Genomic DNA, 16,369 nt, shown 5'->3' with positions numbered 1-16,369 from the left:
CATATCGGTTGACGATTTGATCACACGGTTCTATGGTGTAATGGTTAGCACTCTGGACTCTGAATCCAGCGATCCGAGTTCAAATCTCGGTAGAACCTAACTTTTTATGTGTAAGGCTGTATGCAAGCAGCATCAAGTTCTTTGCTGAGCTTACAAGTAGCTAGTCATAACGACGTCAGTGCAACATGGCGGCCCACATAGCACGGCGGTGTTATTTACTATGTCGTCGTGCTGGAAAAAATGTGATTCCACCGCATGAACAAATTAGGAATATTGTTATGAGGGACGTTAACAACGCTTTGCAGCAGACTGTTTGTTACGGGACACGAGGGACAGACACCGCACAGGTTAGTGAGCATGTTCATGGCTCAGACCAGAGGAGCAAACGACAAGCAAGCTGTTTTGTCGAAAATTGTTTACCAGTTGTTATGTGTTCCTCTCTACCTGAACTTGAACCAACCCATGTCCCCAACCTATTCTGAGATCATATTACAGTGTAAAGTGTGTCGTAGCCTGATGATGTTTTTGACAGTAGAATGTACATAATGTCAAGGATGCACAGCAATAGATGTGCTTTATTTCCTACGTTTTCCAGGACCAAGTGCACATTCCAGTGGGTAAATATGCAAATGTTATTTTTGTTAAGCTTAAAAATAAAGTATTTTGAATTATAATTTTCAACAATAATACATTTGTTCTCTCTCGGTTCTCAGACCGCCTGAAGGTATCGTACAGCAGAAGCAGTGGTCCCGGTGGTCAGAATGTCAATAAAGGTTCTCAAAGTTAAACTTCACTGTCACACACATATTTGGCAAAATTGAATCCTGGTTCTGTTTCAGTGACTATTTATTGGTGTAATGTCGTCTCAATCCGCAGTAAGCACGAAGGCTGAGGTTCGATTCCATGTGCTGACAGCCGACTGGATCCCAGAAGATGTTCGACAGAATATCTTTGAAAAGGTTTTTATTATTGTACTTGGACTGGATTAAATCCCAAATAAAAGTTATGCACCTAACATTTACATCAAAGTTTATCTTTTAATTTTCTCCTCGGGGATTATTGCATTGCATTTGCAACAGAAAAGCAGTGCAGTTAGTGTTTGATGTCCCAAAATCAGCTTGAATTTGTTTTGAATCTGCAACCGTTAAGACCAACCGTGCTCATTTTTCTACCTCACAGAACAAAAACCGCATCAACAAGGCCGGGGAGCTGCTGGTAACATCAGAGCTGAGCAGGAGTCAGCATAGAAACCTTTCCGATTGCGTACAGAAAATCGCTGCCATCCTGGCTGAGGCCAGCGAGAAGCCTCGCGAACCAACGGCAGAGGACGTGGCTCTCAGGGCAGCCAGGTATTCACCCGGCAGTGGAGCGCACCTGTGTCATAGCCATCTGGACTGTGAGCTGTGTGTCTCTTGATGTGAAATGTGTTTTTTGTGCAGGTTAGAGAAGGGGAACACGGAGCGACTCAAACAGAAGAAAATCACTTCAGCTACCAAGAGGAGCAGACGAGTGGAGTTTGACTGATTTCACTGTTAATGTTCTACCTCTCATAATTATATTGTCAACAATTACATATAATTTTGTACGTCCGTGTTAATTATTTAATCTTTTATTTCTTGTGCCATATACGTAAGTAGAGACATGTTTTTTTTCATACTAAGTACCAGAAAATATACAAAACCAGTGGTACTTGTTTTTTAATAAACTACTATTTTGACTGTGTTCTGGGACATCAGTTTCAGTGCCCTGTAAAGCAATTGTCAGCAGTATTGCAACTGTTGGCATCCTTATTGTAATCTAGAGCCGTCTTTTTTTAAATAAAATATTGTGATCTCATATATTTATACATTGGAGGGGAAGAGATAGCCATGATAGCAGAACCTTATACTAGTGTATAGGTCTGTCTGTATGTAAATCATATTTGGTCGCGCAGTCTTTGGTAATTTCCTACAAAGGATGGAAAATGATTTAAATATCTATAAATACATAAAATCATGAATTAATAAATAATTGCTTAATGAATGTAAACATACAGAAATAAAGAATAAATAAATGCTTCAATATGTACAGAAAATAAATGCTTAAATACGTGAGTGCATATACATATATATAGATATGAAGTAGAATTAAGCAGAATTTCGAATATAAAAAGGGCAGAGTTTCACTTAGAGAGTAAAAAGCTTAGCAGAGGATGGTTTCGATCCATCGACCTCTGGGTTATGGGCCCAGCACGCTTCCGCTGCGCCACTCTGCTGCCACGTCTAGCGGGAGACATAGAGAGGATATGAAACGTCACATAATGTACATACGTAGGCCGCTGTTTTATTTGTTAGCTCGGTTAGCAACTATGACTATAAGGTTAGCTAACGAGGATTGTTCACGCATAATAAATTGATGACATTTGTGAACCTTGATGTTAATTTTCAACAACTCATAGGTAACTACAAGAAAAGATAACGCTAGTCCAGTATACAATGAACGAGCCTCAAAACGTGGTTTAACCTCTGGGTTTCATGAGCTACAACCATAGACCACGACAGGATTAAACTGCCGCACAAAGAGTAAAAGGACGACCACGAAGGGACTCGAACCCTCAATCTTCTGATCCGAAGTCAGACGCCTTATCCATTAGGCCACGCGGTCGGAGTGACTATTAGCACGCGGTGTTTCCTAAAGACTCCGGCGGTTTTCTACGAAACATCGTATCTGCTTACCCGAAACTTTGGAGGAATATGGAATATGTCTTGAGTACCAATACACCAATAGATTCATTAATACGTCATCACCCTTCATAGTGATGGTAACAGTTTTCTTACATGTTGATTGTAGAAACAACAACTTGCTCTCAGGAACATCAGACATTTGATTGACCTGAAGCTTATCAGTGTTACAGCTACATTTTGTCATTTTTAGTAGTTTGCAGTATTGTAAGTATTTATCAAAGACACATTTATTTATTTGTTGTGCTTATAGCGATAATATTTAGAATTTAGAATGATTGATCATGTCATCGAATGTACTGTATATGTGTAAAATGCACCCAAATGTTGGGGCTGTAATAATACTTTGTCTGGCGTGAAAATCAGTCGGTCTAAATATAGTTTCTTTTGTCTGGAGTCACATGTGGGTCATACAAAGAAAATAGTTCATTTAAAAACACCAGAATATGTGTTTGAGTAATATCTTGCTGCTTTACTCAGAGTCTAAAGTGGCTCAATAACTTAAGGCTAGAAGGTTTTGTGTCACAACACCTTTCAAACACACTGCAATTCATGGCAAGGAAATGCATTTTAGTTGCCGAGAACTGTAACAACCCATCTGATATCAAAAACACATCTGATACTGATTCAACTAGATCAGAGTTGGTGACGATATGGTATTGAATGCCATTATAAAAATTAAAAAAATGTATTCAGTAAATTTGTATCTATATTTATATTCATTGACAATTCCAATGTCTTTATTCTCTCCAGATTGAAAGTAAAAAAAACAGAATTGACAATGTGTGTAGGAGCATGATGGTCACTGCAGTCGGTGGATTTTAGTTGAGATTAATTTGCTTAAATTAACGATATATTTTGAAGAAAAAGCGGATGGTTTTTGAAGATGACCCCCACCCTTGTGTATTCCTTCCTTCCCCCCCACACTCAGGATTATTATATATACACATACACAGAACATACAACAACACATGGTGCATTTTATGCTTTATTAACAGGTAAAAGTAGGTCGTAGTTCAGTTATGACCAGAACTAATACCAGGGGAGGCTAAACTTGAATGGCAATATCTTAAATAATAATGCACACAATTTGAACTGGATAATAGAAGTAAAGCCAATTAAATATGTTTATTCTGACAATTTGTTAGTGACATTCACGTATAGGCACTGAAAAAGTAAAAAATGAAAATAATTCAGAAACATTCAAATGCAAATAAATATACAGGAACAATTGCATATTAGCTATCCTAAATATACAAAAGATGAGGCGTCAAACATGTCCAAGTGCAATAGGCAAGACGTTACAGTAAAGACGCCTCACGAGCCTTTAGCAGGCTCTGGTTTGGCCTTGTTTACTCTACGCTAACACACATTACTCCTTCTGTACGCTTGAATCCTTCTTAAAGACATGAGCGAGGATTCGGATTTCAGGACCAGGTTGCGGGCAAACATCCATCTTTCTCTCTTTTTATTTTTTAAACACATTAGCCAGAAACACAAGCGTGTTTGGTGTTGGCTTAGCCACGTGTGAAAAGTTTCAAGCTCGGCTGCGGCTGAAGCGAGCTGTAATAACATTCAATATAACAAAAAGGTTTCCACATGGGAGGTTAAATGCAGAAAAAAAGGCATATGTAGTGTATATTGTGAGAAAAGGTGCAACACGTTTTTCAGGTTAGTATAATAGTTTGGTGTCGGACAAAGTCCCTGGTTAGAAGTCTTATACTGATTGCAGTTCTGCTATACAGTGTGTCTGTCGAGCTATAATTAAAGAGAAAATATTCTCAATACTTATAGAAATATAAGAAAAGCTCCTTAGAATTAGAATATCAGTTTCCACCACAAGACCAGTTTAAAAAAAAGGGTCCCCCTCTTTCCCCCAAAATAACAAAAATGCTTAAACTGCATATGATGCAAAACACATTACCTCAACTTCAGGATGTTTATATTTTGTATGACGAGTGTCGTTAATGCCCAGGAAATAGTAAAAATAACAATCTGCAGAGATTGTCTTTTGCAAGACAGCAGCGTTTTAGTTTTTAGTGGGATCATCAATCTTAAAACAACCAATACAATTGGTTCTAAACTACTATAGCCTGTACTGTAGGTATCACTCACTATTATTAATAAACAACGCTTCTTGTTTCTCATCGAGCTATGATATTGTTGACCCGGTGGGCTGAGTTGAAGACAATCTTCAGCACTTAAAGCGAGGGACTTTAACGCACAGATGGGGAAGGTATTTCTATTTTTGTATATAAATGTGAGCACTTTGAATGAAAGCACAGGTGGTAAAACTCATCACTCGTAGGCCTATCGCGATAATTACATTATTGACTTATCGTAGGATACACAGATATGACGTAGAGCATTTATTTAAGTTATCGACTCCTTATACGACATACGGACGAGACCTTGAATATTAAGGTGACCTCGATATTGACCGTTGTGTGTTTGTCGACGTAAGAATGTCACTAACACTTTAGGCCTACAACTCGAGCAATGCACACACATTGCACATTTTTTTGTTAATTGCGAGACCATTTAATTGTTTTGGTCGTGTAGTTTTAGTATATTTGGAATTCGAATGTGATTTTTTTTCACAATCCAGTTCCAATGGAAAAATTCTGTTTGAAAAGGTATACCTGCATTATGATGCTATCGTTGTATATCACTGGAATGAAATAGTCTTAAAATGGCAATAATATTGTTTATTGTAATAATTTCTTGGGCAATATATTGTCCTACAGAAGTAATAATCGTGACAGGCCTAAACACAACCTCAACATAGTTGAACACTTTGGGAAATATGCTTAAATGCTTTCATTGTAATCCATGAGAATATCAACGCCACACAACTGAGTTTTCTCAATATGAAGCCACAGGTAGCAGCCAGTTAGCTTGCTCAGCGAAAGACAGAAAACGGGGGTAAACAGCTAGCCTGGCTATGTTCAAAGCTAACAACATCTGCCTCTAAGGCGTATTATCACATTATATCTTTATTTTATAAAAAGGTAAGTGCTGCTACCGACCAGGAAATAGTCTGGTCCGTACCCAAGCTAAACCACAACGCGCTCTGCATTCAGTCTTTATGCTAAGCTAGGACAACCAGCCCCTGGCTGTAGGTTTTGAAATTGACCATACGGACAGGAAGGCGGAACCAACGTTTTGAACAAACTGAAAGCAAAACAACAAACTGAAACCTCCAAAAATCTCTCGATAAATGGGAGAGGCACACAACGAATATCCGGTAGCGAGGTCTCACACGGAGAACGGCACAAGATAGCCATGTCCTTCGCTCTGAAGGCCTGTTTTAAAGCGCTGTCCACTTGTGTCGCGGTAAACGACGTGAGAAGAGCTTTATAGGCCGCCTCGAGTTAATTCTTGAGACGGATAGCACAGAGGACCCCCCATTCAGATCTTTGTCTTTCTAACTGTAGCTATGCAGGTGTTAGTAGAGTCCATTATATTAAAGGCAAAAGATACAGATTCATGTGTTTAGATTTCCCCCTTTTGTTTTCATCGGAGATATATTTTTCTAGCGTTATCTTGTGAAGCTTTGACGTTCAGTGCACTTGTGAGGCTCATGGGAGGCATACTGCTGTTATTGTGTTATTGTGGTCGATGCCGACAGAGGTCAGGCAGTGAAGCCAGTATATTCAGAATGAACACCGAGTAGAAGAATACGAGGGCTGAACTCAATCTAGTGCTTCACTAAATTTGTTCAAGTTTCATATATATGACTATATATGAATTCTGCAAAGCTTTTCCGAATTGATCACATGCTAATCAGATTCTTGTGAAAGGTTGGATGACAACGCGTGCGCCAATTTGACCTCAATTGAACTGCACTTGAATGTAGCACCCTCTAAAAGACTGTTTACACCAAGACCCACAAACTCCTGCACTTAACACTGAGATGGTGCATTGTCGTCTCATTGAGCCAACCAGCGTACCGTTTACTGTTTACTGGACTTGCCGGATTTGCCAGATTTGCTGGCCTTGGCGGCTTTGGTCGCTTTGATGTCCAGCTTGGTCTTCTGGATACGGGAGAAGATCTCTTTAAAAAGCGCTTTGTACTCTGGAGTGTTCTGGCCCAGCCTCTTGTCCACCGCATCCACCTGCTTGCTGATGCTCTCGATGGCCTCCGGGGTGGAGGGCGACTGGGTCGGTGACGGCGGAGGCGCTGGGGTGGGGCCCATCGCGCAGTCTTTCATGGACGGGTCTCGGGAGACGGGTCTGGAAGTCTGGACACCGGCGTGACACAGGCTCTCCTCGTGGCGGCGGCACTTCCCCAGCAGCTCCTCGTACTTCTCCAGCAGGGCGTGGTACTGCTCGTCCACCTCCCTGAGGATGGACATCCCCCTCTTGCGCACGCTGTTGGCGTGGAGGGCGTAGCTGCCCCTCCGGCGGCCGGAGGCGTCGCGGGCCACGATGGCGTTGAGCGCCGTGTCGCTGCAGCTCTTCCTCACAGGGCTGGAGTCGGGGAGGGACTCCCCTCCGACGCCACCCCCGCCCTCGGCCTCCTCCCTCACGCCTCCTCCCGTCTCGCCGACCTCGACTTCCAGGAACGTGTCGGTCTCCGGGGTGCTGTTGAGGACCGTCTGGGTGAGCGCCACGCCGTCGTCCTCGCTGCTCAGCAGGTAGGTCCGAGCCCGACGCAGCTGCTGCAGCTCCTGGAGCTCCACCTCCAGCTCCCGTACCCTCGCCTGGCAGCTCTCAGCATCCTACAGGCAAAGACAATACGACAACATGAAGATTGACGCTTATAATAATTATCTAATAAAAGTCCGTAGAGTCTTTCGGGGTGTATTTTTGCAAGTACGTTGTACATTAACTAAGGGGCGACACCCCGGGTGAATAGGGTAAAACTATTGAACTAACAAAATGTCACCAGTTGATTATTAACATGAAGACAGTTATGTTTATGACTTGTTAAGACATGTTAGGTTTAATTGTGCAAAGAGGTGTGCTATAAACCTAGAGAAATACTCAAAGTAGTAAAATAAACACCCACATCTGTATTTTGGATGTTTCATTTCAACGAGTTTGAACATTTAAACCAAAATCCCCCAATTAACCCGTGCATGAAAACAACTGACGGTGTGCCCACCTGCACCCGTGTCTGCAGGCGGGAGAAGTCTCCCAGGAGGAGGTTGCACTCCCTCTCCACTCCCTCCCTGCGACCCCTCTCTGTCCGGGCGGCTGCTCTCAGAGCCGACACCGCCTCCCTCAGGTGCTGGTTCTCCTCCTCAAACGGTGGACGCTTCACGTCCACTGTAAAGCTCTCGGCCCGGCCCACCACAAACTCGTCCTCGTACCTGAAAAAAAAACACATCGCAGGCAGTGTTTTCCAGTTTTGCAAAGATGACTTGCCTGCGGGTGGGGGGGAGGAAGGGTTGAGGAGTACCTGGGTGCCGTGCAAAGCTCCCTCAGGCAAGGGAAGGAGTGGATGGTCTTGCGTCGCTCCCTCTTCTCCCTCCTGACTCGGAGCTGCTCCATGGAGCGCAGCTGCTCCACCTGCCCTGAGAGAGACTCCACCTGGTTCTGCAGAGTCTCAATGGTTCCTGTTAACCTGTTTCCCACGGGGAGAAGAGAAGGGGTGAGATAAAAGGGAATGAAAAAGGAGGGGGGGGAGAAGCAGTGGAGATGGTCTAAAAACCTCCAGGTCCCACTCACGTCTCTATCTTCTGCTGCGAGCCCCGGCTGTCCGTCACCAGCGTGTGGTTGGTGCGCTCCAGCTCTCGGGCCGTCCCGTCCAGCTGCTCGTAGACTTTGGCGTGCTGCTCGTTCATGTCCCGGAGAACCTCCAGCTGCTTGGACAGGTACTGTGGGATGGACGCGTTGACACTTTACAATCTATTTATTGATTACTTTTTTCTCAAACATACTCAATTCGACAATTTTGAATCTTTTTTTGAACTTCAACATTTTCAAAGTTGCAAATGTGTCTTAATATTATCAAGTCAAACATCAAGCAGCTTGTCTTGTACCGCCACACAATTCTTGGTACAGCAAGGAACAGGAACCTTCCCAAAGATCTGTGAATTATCTATTCACAGTCCTGCACACATTACCAGCGTTTTGAAACGTCAACGCCTCTTCAACCATTGGAACATAGTCGTGACGTTATGTTACCAAAGCAGCCAAAATTTGAGCTTATGAATAATGTGAACGCCAGCACTCGCTGAGTCAGCGTCAGTTTGAAAATACCTGAAAGGGTAAGTTCGGATTTTAAAAACCAAAAGTGTATAAGAGTACTGGAAAGCTACAGAACGTTAAAATCAATGTAATTATAACTACATTTTAGCTGACACTTTTATCCAAAGCGACTTCAATTTTTTTTTGCTTTATACATCGTAGACACAGGAACGGGGAGGAATTCAGGATTTAGTGTCTTGCTCAAGGACACAACAACAAGTCACGGGTCTCAAACCACCGATCCTCTGATTGAAGGACGAGCATGCTAACCACTGAGCCACAGTCACCCTTAATTATTCTTTCTTAACGAGTGAGAAATGAGTTCCCTTCGTTCACACCTCGATCTCTTGCACTTGCTCTTCATTAGTGATGTACATCTGCTGCAGGGAATCCTCCAGCTCTTTGTTCCTCTCCAGCAGAGTCTTTCCCAGCTCCGCCGCCAAGTGGAGGTCTAGAAATCAGAAGGAGATCGAGAGAGAGATGAACAAATAAGTGACGAGTGCAGACTGAAGCATGATGATTTAGCAAGACGGATACAAAGAGAGAAAGTTGAGTATTGGGGGTAAAGAGGCAGCAAAGGTGGGGTGGATGAAGACAAAGGGATAAATTAATGAGTGTGTAACGAGGAAGAAAGAAAACTCTAATCTCACAGAAGAAGGCCGCCTGCAGCCGCACAATTAGACTGAGATGGAGCGATGTCTATTTTAGGCGAGGTTATAACCGGGTCTGGAAAAGAATGATTAAAGGGTCCATCTCATTGTCTCAGTCTGCACTGGGACAGTTCAAATACACAGAGAGCCTCCCTGCAGGTCCTCTGCTCCGCTGACTGAATGTGAAGGTCGCAGACAAGAGACCCCTTTCCGCTGAGATTGGGACCAGAATAGCCTGAAAAGAGATTTTGTCGGCCCGTTCAATTTACATTTAGAGTAATATAATAGTTTGTTGTTGATCTTGATCTAAAAAAAAAACAACCACCAGTCACAGTGTTTTCATTGCGCCCAACTCTACCGTTTGTATTTGTGTTTGCAGACCGTTACAGCGCCTCGAAAAGGCTCTGCTGTTGTTCTTCAATCTAACTCTGACTCAGCGGTATTGACGGCCCACATGGTCGGGTCTGACTCAGCGAGACCCGGGGACGTTTGTGACCTCTCAGAAAGAGAGCCGGGGACCAAACTGAGCAGCCAATGGATATTGAATTTTGATGACTGAGAAGGAAGGCCAGGTCCGGACCTAACTGTATGTCAGTGCTGCAATTACCGGCTGACGTTAAGATGGAGTAAATAGATAAATTCACAGCTCACATAGGTTTAGTCAGATAATTGTTATTTGCAGATTTGATTAACCTAACCTCCCCCAAGCAAGTTATTTCTCTGAGTTCTTGCTCCATCACTGTCCGATGTGTAAAAAAGCTACTGGATGACAACAATAACATGACCATATTGACTTAAAGGTGATATGCAAGTCTTGTGTTCGGCTGCCTCAAGTGGCAAAGATCTGTTAATGCAGGGTTAGCTAGCTACTAGCTTTTTCAACAGAGCCCGGCCAATGCGGAAGTGCTTTAAACTGGGATTCTTCTCTGGTTGCAAAAAGAAGTCCTAGCGCTCACTTTATTTATTACCTCAGTAGACATTTATGTAACACATTTATGGTCTAGTGCTCTTGAATACAGCCTGATGTTCATTAAGTAAATCATAGTCTCATCTTGTCCCCGTTAGCTTTCGTTAGCTGCTCCTCCCTCTCGTCGAAAGGTGGTCACGTTTGGCTCCAAAAAAAACAAAATGGTGACGGACAAAATGCCAAACTCAAAGATTCAAAACAGCATTACACAAAACGATGGATGACGTCATAGTAGCGGCGTCCATTACTACTGTACGGTCTGTGAGCCTCACCAATCGATCCATCAGACGATTTTAGCACAAGAGCGTTGCGATCCACACATGTCGGCTGATCCGTAGAGAGAAATTACAGAAATGCCAAAGATGTAAGGTCATTTAGAAATATTTGTATGCATTCATGTGAATTAATTTAGTGACTAAATTATGGACTCATATATTGCATTATCCCTCAAATCGAAATACTGGGTTTAGCCTTAAAAATATGTCAATCAGTCAGGACTATTATTATAGTAGCACCTAGCAGTCATGTCCTCGCCTCCTTCGGTTATACTAATGAGTAGCAAGCTAGCAGGCGGTGCCAACGGCTCCATATGGACTAATTAACACAGTTCCCTTTGTGCTGATACCAAAATTTATTCCTGTGGGGTCCTAGCATCAGCTGCTCTGGTCTGGATTCATCCGTTGTATTTTACTTTTTTACTTATCAAAGTTGTGCTTATGCATCTTATCGGTGTGTGTGTCCATCATTAGATGGACTACATGCACCAGGGAATGCATGAGGGACGTCTGATTGGCAGAGCTTTCAACCTCGTCTCACAGTCTTCTTCACCAGAAAGAGTTTACTCAGTTGCCACAGAGCTGCCTCAGTTGCCATCCTGTGAATGAGATAGAGGAAGACGCTCCATGAGAAAAAAGCTGGTATGCTGGACCTTGAACTCGGACTGTATGCATTATCTTTATCTTTAGTTGTGTCGCGAGCATAAGCGGTGCTAGCAACGATGGCTAAACAGACACAAATGTAGTTTTTTCTCTTATTATGTTTGCTGTGACTGTCATGCACCAACAGTAACAAGACAAATTCCTTGTATGTAAAAAAACCAACATGGCAAGAGACCCGTTTCTGACATAAATAACACTACTGTATTCTGAAAACCGCTTAGGAGATGTCATAGTCGGTACAACAGCGTGGCCAGCATTCCTCTTATAAATACTAGAAAATAGTTACACAAGCAGAGGCTGAAGACCTCTGACAAGCTCTTCCAATCATATCCAGCCATGGAAAAACCGGACAACCCAGACGCCGTGTCGCTGTCCACATCCAGCGGGCAGAGAGGGAGCTCAGTGACGAGAGATTGGCCGGAGAACACAAAGGTGAAAGCGGGAAGGGGAAGAAAGCCGATCGATATCACTCAGTGCTCTAGCAAAGGACTTAGCGCGTCAGTCGGCTGTCTGCTCGCTCCACACACACCATGAGGCCGGGCCCTGACGAGCTCCGGCGTAATCGCATCATGTGTGACAAATACATTTCCCCAAGAAGCACAAAATTGGTTGCACTCCTGAACGCCGATTGGCAGATTGAAATGTTTGAGATGCAACCAGCTCCCAAAATAACCCGTGGACATTGCGTGCACATGTGGACATGTCCGGTAACGTGCTGTGCGTGGGCGATCTCTTCCACAGGCAGCGTGGTTTCAGGAGGTGTGTGTCTCCCGTGAGATGTATTGGGATGTAGGAAACAGGACTTCTCCTCTTTCTCTTGTCCAGTGTTGCAGACCCCCGCTTCAAAAAAAAAAAGGGGGTTACAGAAACATCCAGTGGTTTAGAAATGAATTATTTAGTGCAATGGCGGACTGCTTTTCTGTCTCGGAGCTGCACTCACGTGTTTTTCGCCAAAGGAGCAGATTCTAGCAACATTCTTAAGGTCATCACCGGGATATTTGCTCTTTAATATTCTGTCATTAAATGGGCGTAAACAACCGTAACAAGGGCATTTAACTAGTCTCTCATCAGATGTAAGTCAAGCCAACAAGCCTCCTGCCTCAGCTGGTACGGGACACACGGTTCCCTCTTGGACTTGTGCCAGCAGAGGCTCTGGCGAGCACACAATAGGTCTAAGTAAAAATGACATGCAGCCTTCCTGTTTTCCTGCTGAAACGTGAGCTCCATCAGAACACGCTTTTTCAACAGCTTCTTCCCTGCCACAGTCACGCTGATGGCCAAATAAAACTCTTGAGATCTGTGTAAAATAGCCAAACACTACTTCACTTCACTCATCATGTGCACGGTGTGATATATTTTGATACGCTCGTGCTTTCCAGGTTTGACATTGCTAAATTTTCTGCACAAACGAAGCGCTTCATTTGCAAATGGCTTCAAGGACATAAAGAAGTGACGATGCGTGTAAATGTGTAACGCTTTGATAGGTGAGCTCTGGAGGTGCTGCGAGGGCGATTGTGTTACCTTTGGACCGAGTCAGGCTAATTGCCCCCTCCTAATAATCCAATTAAAATGTGATCTAATTAAAATGCTTCAAAAATGTGATGGCCAGTTTTGGTATACTGAGAAAGAATGCTGAGTACGACTTATAAGACAAGTCCAAGAGGATGCTTTAAATGGCTTGACTATGAAGCATAGACATAGAGATATGCAAAATATAAATGTCTGGGAAAAAATGTAGGTTATTTTGGTCCTATTTGACTCATTCAAAAGTCGATTGGTTGGATTTTTAAGCTTTTTTCAGACTTTCCGATTTAAGATACAAGCCGTAAAGTGCTCTGAGTCTTTGTGAAGAAGTTGTCGGTTAAATCAAGTAATCGATTAGTCGACAAAGCCGTGTGAGCGTTAGTTGACTACGAAGTCCCTTTTGTCGAGGGCGGCCCTAAAACGATGAGCAAAACAGCTGCCGACAATTCTTCTGTTGGTCGACTTATCAAGTCATCGACTTTCTGCTCCGTGGTATTTTAAATGTCAAAAAGTTGCAACTCTCAACTCTCTCCATTCTTCCATGTTTCCTCCATAAGCCTCCAGCCTTTCTCTCTCTCACAGCACTCAGGTCAGACTGCTCAGCCTGCCAGCGGCTCTGGCACGACAACAACTACAGTGCTGCAACACACAATGTCTCTCTCTCGCCCTCGCTCTCGCTCTCTCTCTCTGAAGGGTTCGTGGCATCCTGAAATGTCGCACAACAACAAAACATGAGCTCTGCTCCGAGAGGTCTGACCCCTGTGATCCCGTCAGACACAAAGCTCTCTGTGTGGACGTGCACAGGAAGGCCCAGCACTCCTCTTTCTTCCACATCAGCCATTTTGACCTTTATGAAAGAGTTTCCCTGCCAGCTGCCGTCTCTCTTTTACTCGTTCCTTATCGGTAAAATAATTTTTTTTAATCCTCGGGTCCAGTTCATGTCATGATTGCAGGTGCTTGTATGCCTGTGTGTAGTGTGCACATGGGGCACACAAGGAAGGAGAAGAAAATTCACTGCATCAGCATCCTTTCATCTCCGGGAATGAACCGTTATAATTACACGCCAGGAGGACGAGCGATTGAGAGACAGGAAATGGAATAAGCGCGACAGAAGACAGCGAGGATTATCAGCCACATCTGCATGAGAGGGATTGCAATTTTTTCTTTTCTTTTTTTTTGCATCATATTTAATATGTTGCTAAATTGGCAGACAAATGTGTCAACAGATGTTCAGAGCATAGCGAGATATAAACTGTGACCTCATCCAAAAAGTACTTTCCAGTGCCTGGCTGTTACCAGTTCCCCTCATGTGGAGCGTAAACAGTCCTCGTCTATGTGGAAATTGGCTGACACCGAGTCCATCTGGCACAGTGCAAACATGATTAAATGCTTTTTTTTTTAATCAAAACTGAAAACTTGTAGGAGTTGTAGCCTGGTCAGTTGATTGGTCCTCAGACTGTTTTCATACAATTACATATGAATGACATGGATGATGATGGAGTCAGTCTTATCTCTGTGACCGCGTACAGCAGGTGGCCTGAATGACAAGATCGAGCCGGTTAATTAGCTGGCTCTGAATTAGGTTAGCTAGACAAAGACTGAACAGCAAACCCTCAGTGGGTTATTTTATATTTTTGTCTTAACATTAGATTACATTGTACATTAAAACAAGACATTTCCAGAAAACTGTCATAATAATCAAATGATAGACAGGTCAATCAATAATGAAAACAATAGTTGGCTGCAGTACCAGCACTATATCTAATGATATGAAAGATGCAGACTCAGCGGTCTCTTTACTCATTGGATCATGGCACTATTTACGGTTTCACTGTTTTCTTGAGCCAATTACGTGAACAGTGCTGATTTGGGACTAGAACGGTTGATAAACCTTTGATTCATAGGCATTAAAGGCCCCACAGAACATATTCTGAGGTTGTTGTTTTTATTTTCAGGAAAACATAAAGAAGAAGAAAAGAAAATCTCCCCTCGCTTTAATATTATGGCTCATCTTGTTCATTCAGGCTTCACGTCAACCTGAAATGATGGAATATTAAATACATGCCAGAGAGTCTAAGCCTTTTGGTAATAATTAGGCTGTGTATTGTGACATTTAATAACACAATATCAGGGGGGAAATGTCCATCAGAGCCCAAGCCAACATATCCAATGACACAAAACAGAGTTTTGAGCAATTTGAGAAGCAAACGATTGATGATAAGAAAATAATCATCCTTTTGTGAATATAAATGAATGAAGTAATGTTTGAGCCTCCATTAGCTACGGCCCTGGTGACATTGTCATTGAGGGTCCAACACTGTCTGATGCTGACAGCAATAGCAGGCCCCTGTTTGGCATGCTGTCAGTGCATTGTTGTCGAAGGAGCACAGCTCGCTCCTCACAAACTACTTAAAATGTAAGAAGGGAAAAAAAGAAGAAGAGAAAACGTCCCTGCCGTCTCAGAGAGCCTTTGTTAAGCGGAGGCCAGCTAGCTAACCGGCCAGCAGCTGACGGAGATGATGCTGCGGCCAGGGAAGGGAGGATGCTGTCCCGTCTTACCCTGCTCCAGGTCCTGTTGGTCGTACCACGGCTCTTCCTCTTCGGTCACGAATTCCTCCATTCCCCCTGAGTTTAGCATGGGTGACCCCCAACACCTGCCTTCTCCTCCTGAATCCGGGGAACCCCGCAGAAAACAAGCCGCTCCGTCTGGAACAAAAGAGGCTTCTCCGGGGTCGCTCCTTCAAGCTGGAGAGCTGCGCACGAGCCTCTTCGCTCGGCCAGGGTCGGGCAGTGTTGAGGCTCTACGTGTTTCCTCTCCCTCTCTCTCTCTCTCTCTCTCTCTCCTCTATGCTTCCTCGGTCACTCCCACCTCTCTCCCTCTCATCCCCCCCACCGCCCGGCGCCGGCCCATCCTGGTCCTCACACCCGCCGCCGCTGCTGCCGCTGCTGCAGAGGACCCGACAGACGTGGCAGCGATGTTGCAACCGCACTTCCTTTTTCTCCCCGTTATCAGCAGCGGCACACTCGCGATGCCTTCACGTGTCGCTCGCGAGCTGCGAATGTTTTGCTTTGTCGCCATTAGACGAGCTTTCTGTCACGCGCCCCCGCGAGACGACTCCACGCGAAGACGGCATGACGCCGTTCACGTGGACACACTCATTATAAACACACATGATCAAATTTAAGCCGATACTATGTGACCAAATCTCAAATGTCGTATTGTATGTAAACGTCACATTACCTCATGCGTCTGACTTGGAGCCAGCGGTGTAAGAAGTAATCTTATACTTTTACTGAAGTAGAAGTACGACAGAATAACACCCTCTTACTTAAGTACAAATACTAAAGTATTTCTTAAAATATACTACAACT

The 16,369-nt window shown here is 43.8% G+C and overlaps 2 protein-coding genes and 3 non-coding genes across 5 annotated transcripts; 2 read left to right on the top strand and 3 right to left on the bottom strand.

The window, feature by feature from the left end:
• The first annotated feature begins 26 nt into the window (after positions 1 to 26).
• trnaq-cug (transfer RNA glutamine (anticodon CUG)) lies at positions 27 to 98 on the top strand. The gene has a single exon. It is a non-coding gene; the product is annotated as a tRNA-Gln (tRNA).
• Positions 99 to 185: 87 nt separating this feature from the next.
• mrpl58 (mitochondrial ribosomal protein L58) lies at positions 186 to 1,949 on the top strand. Its single transcript, XM_068583811.1, has 6 exons — positions 186 to 347; positions 596 to 617; positions 714 to 773; positions 877 to 959; positions 1,180 to 1,349; positions 1,440 to 1,949. The coding sequence occupies exons 1-6, from the start codon at positions 186 to 188 to the stop codon at positions 1,522 to 1,524; spliced, it is 582 nt and encodes a 193-aa protein (XP_068439912.1). The 3' UTR covers positions 1,525 to 1,949.
• A 233-nt stretch (positions 1,950 to 2,182) lies between these two features.
• trnam-cau (transfer RNA methionine (anticodon CAU)) lies at positions 2,183 to 2,254 on the bottom strand. Its single transcript has one exon. It is a non-coding gene; the product is annotated as a tRNA-Met (tRNA).
• Positions 2,255 to 2,570: 316 nt separating this feature from the next.
• trnar-ucg (transfer RNA arginine (anticodon UCG)) lies at positions 2,571 to 2,643 on the bottom strand. Its single transcript has one exon. It is a non-coding gene; the product is annotated as a tRNA-Arg (tRNA).
• A 1,057-nt stretch (positions 2,644 to 3,700) lies between these two features.
• On the bottom strand, positions 3,701 to 16,044 carry LOC137789922 (cerebellar degeneration-related protein 2-like). Its single transcript, XM_068583797.1, has 6 exons — positions 15,557 to 16,044; positions 9,257 to 9,369; positions 8,397 to 8,545; positions 8,128 to 8,292; positions 7,831 to 8,038; positions 3,701 to 7,444 (listed from the first exon to the last, which is right to left on the bottom strand). Exons 1-6 carry the CDS (start codon positions 15,633 to 15,635, stop codon positions 6,677 to 6,679), a joined length of 1,482 nt encoding a protein of 493 aa, XP_068439898.1. The 5' UTR covers positions 15,636 to 16,044; the 3' UTR covers positions 3,701 to 6,676.
• Positions 16,045 to 16,369: the final 325 nt, after the last annotated feature.

This window comes from Clinocottus analis, unplaced genomic scaffold (genome assembly GCF_023055335.1).
Source record: "Clinocottus analis isolate CAN_PGR_092001 unplaced genomic scaffold, fCliAna1.0.p SCAF_19, whole genome shotgun sequence".
Lineage (NCBI taxonomy): Eukaryota > Metazoa > Chordata > Actinopteri > Perciformes > Cottidae > Clinocottus > Clinocottus analis.
The sequence above is the reverse complement of the archived record's forward strand: the minus strand, read 5'-3'. Positions and strand labels throughout refer to the sequence as shown.

Bases quoted from the DNA above. Each gene is read 5' to 3' on its own strand.
- mrpl58 (XM_068583811.1), top strand. From the start codon at position 186: ATGGCGGCCCACATAGCACGGCGGTGTTATTTACTATGTCGTCGTGCT. The intron at 960-1,179 runs GTTTTTATTATT...TCTACCTCACAG, and splicing joins GACAGAATATCTTTGAAAAG to AACAAAAACCGCATCAACAA. The intron at 1,350-1,439 runs GTATTCACCCGG...TTTTTTGTGCAG, and splicing joins GTGGCTCTCAGGGCAGCCAG to GTTAGAGAAGGGGAACACGG.
- LOC137789922 (XM_068583797.1), bottom strand. From the start codon at position 15,635: ATGCTAAACTCAGGGGGAATGGAGGAATTCGTGACCGAAGAGGAAGAG. The intron at 9,370-15,556 runs GTAAGACGGGAC...TCTGATTTCTAG, and splicing joins CCAACAGGACCTGGAGCAGG to ACCTCCACTTGGCGGCGGAG. The intron at 8,293-8,396 runs GTGAGTGGGACC...CGTGGGAAACAG, and splicing joins TCGCAGCAGAAGATAGAGAC to GTTAACAGGAACCATTGAGA.